Source organism: Eutrigla gurnardus, assembly GCF_963514095.1.
Source record: "Eutrigla gurnardus genome assembly, chromosome: 9".
Lineage (NCBI taxonomy): Eukaryota > Metazoa > Chordata > Actinopteri > Perciformes > Triglidae > Eutrigla > Eutrigla gurnardus.
The window spans coordinates 12785851-12789075 of NC_139923.1; the positions used below are offsets into that span (position 1 = coordinate 12785851).

General features: G+C 42.9%; 1 protein-coding gene across 1 annotated transcript; it reads left to right on the forward strand.

Annotated features, from left to right (window-relative positions):
• The first annotated feature begins 800 nt into the window (after positions 1 to 800).
• Positions 801 to 2450, forward strand: LOC311018590 (galanin receptor 2a). Its single transcript, XM_084017618.1, has 2 exons — positions 801 to 892; positions 1504 to 2450. Exon 2 carries the CDS (start codon positions 1526 to 1528, stop codon positions 2447 to 2449), a length of 924 nt encoding a protein of 307 aa, XP_083873744.1. The 5' UTR covers positions 801 to 892; positions 1504 to 1525; the 3' UTR covers position 2450.
• The last annotated feature ends 775 nt before the right edge of the window (positions 2451 to 3225 follow it).

Below are 3225 nucleotides of genomic sequence, written 5' to 3' on the forward strand. Positions count from 1 at the left end.
AATGTATTATAAGAGGTCATCAATGTTTTTGTTGATTTTGGGGCATGGACAAAACACAGTGAAGCTGTTAATGTCCCACTTGAGAACATGTGGCATTTTTAACAGCCGCTGACTGAATGGCACGGACACTGGTAATGGAGGGGTTAGCAAATGCATCAGCTATATCCTGTGCTAAGAGCAGTAGTGTACACTGAAGGCCATTAGCTGACACAAAGTCGTAAATGCTGTGGAAAGGCTGATAAAGCCGCTGTCAGGAGCCTGCAGCTCACACCGAAGAAATCAATCAAACAATGGAGAGAGACATTAATATCTCCGGAGAAGGGGAGGAACAGAGAACCTAATCAATGGACTGGTCTCTTTTTCTGTGGACAGTGCTCATTTTCTAAATAGAATCAGACCATGTAAATTAAATCCCCTAAAAAACGACGTGTCTTTAACAGGTCAAGGCAGGTCGATACAAGTTTTACAAACAGCAGCACAGTCTCAGTTAGTGAGGTATTTCTATAGAAGCAGAAGTCTGATATAGTTCAATTAAAGGTTCAAAATGCTAAGTGTAGACGTTACTAATGAAAACTACTAAAAATACACATACATACTATAATAGCAAAAGCAAAACAGGCATGTGCAGTACGTCGCTGTTACCTGGGCAGCTGGTCTGAGGCTGTTTCTCTTTAAACCAAGTCAACCAGAATCAATTTGACCCAAGTGATGTTTGCGATCCTTCCCTCCACATTCAGCTATCACACTTTGTAATGACTCCTAAGAGGCTGTCACCTCTCCCTTCGTCTTCCAGTTTAACGGGATGAACACCGGTGAAATAGAAGTTTACATTATGAGGATAGCTCATTTACCAACACGAGGCCTGAAGACTCTGCTTTGAGGAACAACGATGGTGAGTGCGTGGAAATGATTGAGAACGGTAACATCTGCCACTTTTTACAATGCAATGAGAAACACCTGTAAGTTATATCAGTTGAAATATACAGCAGTGAAGATTAGCTGTCATAATGGTGATGCCTATTATTCTGCTGAAAACCTTGTTCCTTTTATTTTAGTGAGATTACATCCTGTGTGTTGTGGTGATATTATGATACATACAGTATATTCTTTATCCCTATGGGTCTACATATTTCAGATGTTATTTGATTATCTACAAATTGTATTTCAGCCACGCGAGAACAAAGCTTTTACATCTTGATGTGAAACGTAACCCTCCTCTTTCACTGATAACACAAACAGAGCTCCAAGTGATTTTCATGATCATATTTCTTTTTGTGGTTTTTTTTCCAGAGCCCAATGTGACATTCTGCCTTAGTAGTCAAACCCGCCTAATATTACGTTTGCCATGGCCTGTTACAAAGAAAAGCATAAATACCTGAAACGCTGGAACCACCAAAAGTTAGATTTTTTTTGTCTGAAAGAGAGATTATGAAAAGTTTCTTATTAACTTTGCGTAAATATAAGTTCTGAATTAATGTTTGTTTTTGTTTTTTTATTTGAAAGGTGATTTCAAATCAGTGATGCTATGGCTATTCCCAACAGCTATGTGCTGATTTTTGCCTGTACCTGTGGAGTGATCCTCGGCATTGGGCTCTGTGCCAACCTGCTGGTCTTCTCTTTGTTTGCCAAGTACAACACGTTGCGTAAGAACCGCCTCGACATCCTCCTACTCAGCATGACTCTAGCCGACTTCCTCACCCTCCTGCTCATCCCCTTCACCTTGCACTCCGCCGTCAGTCACTCCTGGCCTCTGGGTGACACCTCCTGCAAGGTCTACCAGTTCCTGCTGGCCTTCAGTCTGGCAGCCAGCACCTACTCACTGTGTGCCGTGTCCATGACCCGCGCCATGATCATCACCAACCCGTACCAGCCGCCCACCATGGACCTGGTCATCTTGATGTTTGTCTTGGTCTGGGCCCTCAGCTTCTTCATCAGCCTGCCGCTGCGTATGTTTGCCACCAAAGAAAGCCTGGGCCCGAGCCTGGCCAACTTCACCTTCTGCCTTCCAACCATTCATGAGCACCACTACCAAGTGGTCCTGAGCCAGTTTGTACTTTACTACTTTGTTCCAATGCTAGTCATCGCCTTCAACTATGTCCGGCTGGCTCTTTTTCTCCACAAGAGCCCCGTTATGTCGGTGTCCAGCGCCAGGAACACCCGCCGTGCCTCTGTCATGGTGTTTTTGGCCGCTGCTACCTTCTCAGTGTGCTGGCTGCCTGGTTATGTGCTGGAGCTGTGCGTCTACCTGGGGCTGTACCGCCATGGACAGGCTTGGGAGATGTTTTACTTCATCTGCACTGTGCTGCAGTACTTGCACCCCTGTATCAACCCTGTGCTCTATGTGCTGCTGTCAAAACGCTACCGCCACAGGAGGGCAGCCTGGCTCTTCAGCTGCAACAGGAACAGAGTGCAGCCGCAGGTCATCAGCGTCACCACGGACAGCTTTTAAATGCGGCTGATTGAGCAATGACTCGGTGGCGTTTAGGGACACTTTTTTATATTTACTGTTTGTATAAGTCAACTGCTTTTGTTTGCAATAAGATGGATGTTTTGCGATTACTTTCCGATTTCACTTCCATATTTGAGGTATAGATGTACAAATAATGGTAGAGGATTTCTTTTCTGGCTTGACTCATATGTAATCCCATTACTACCGTACTTAGAATGGGATTTTTGCCTTGATTCTTTTCATTACCCCTGACGTTTTTCTCATTTGGTCCACCAGTTTTGTCACATGATAATTTCTTGTATTTCTACACCACCATTACAAACATCTTCATAGGTTCTCTTAACGACATTCAGAATATAACAACTTTTTGCTACGTAAAGATGGTTATGTTGTCCTGAGCAGATTAAGCCTCTCTCCGTCTGTTTGAAACAGAGAATGTTCTTGTTATAGCGAAAAACAGACTTAAAAAAAGAAAGAAAAAAAAGACAATGCTGGATGAGTTTTAGTGGTATGTCTCATCTTTCCCTTAGTGCTGTGTTTATATTTACAACGTGTGAGGTTTGACTGTCATATATGTTTAAATATGTTTGTCTCTTAAGGTGTGCCACGGAGACATAATCCTGAACATTTACTCTGTGGGAGAGGATAGCAGGTCCTCACAATGTCAGATAGACATCTGACATTGTGCTAATTTTCTGTAATAAAGAAAACTTCAGGGCAAAGTAACTCTCCATTTTCTTGGTACTATGGTACATTTAAGAACATAGCTTAACTAC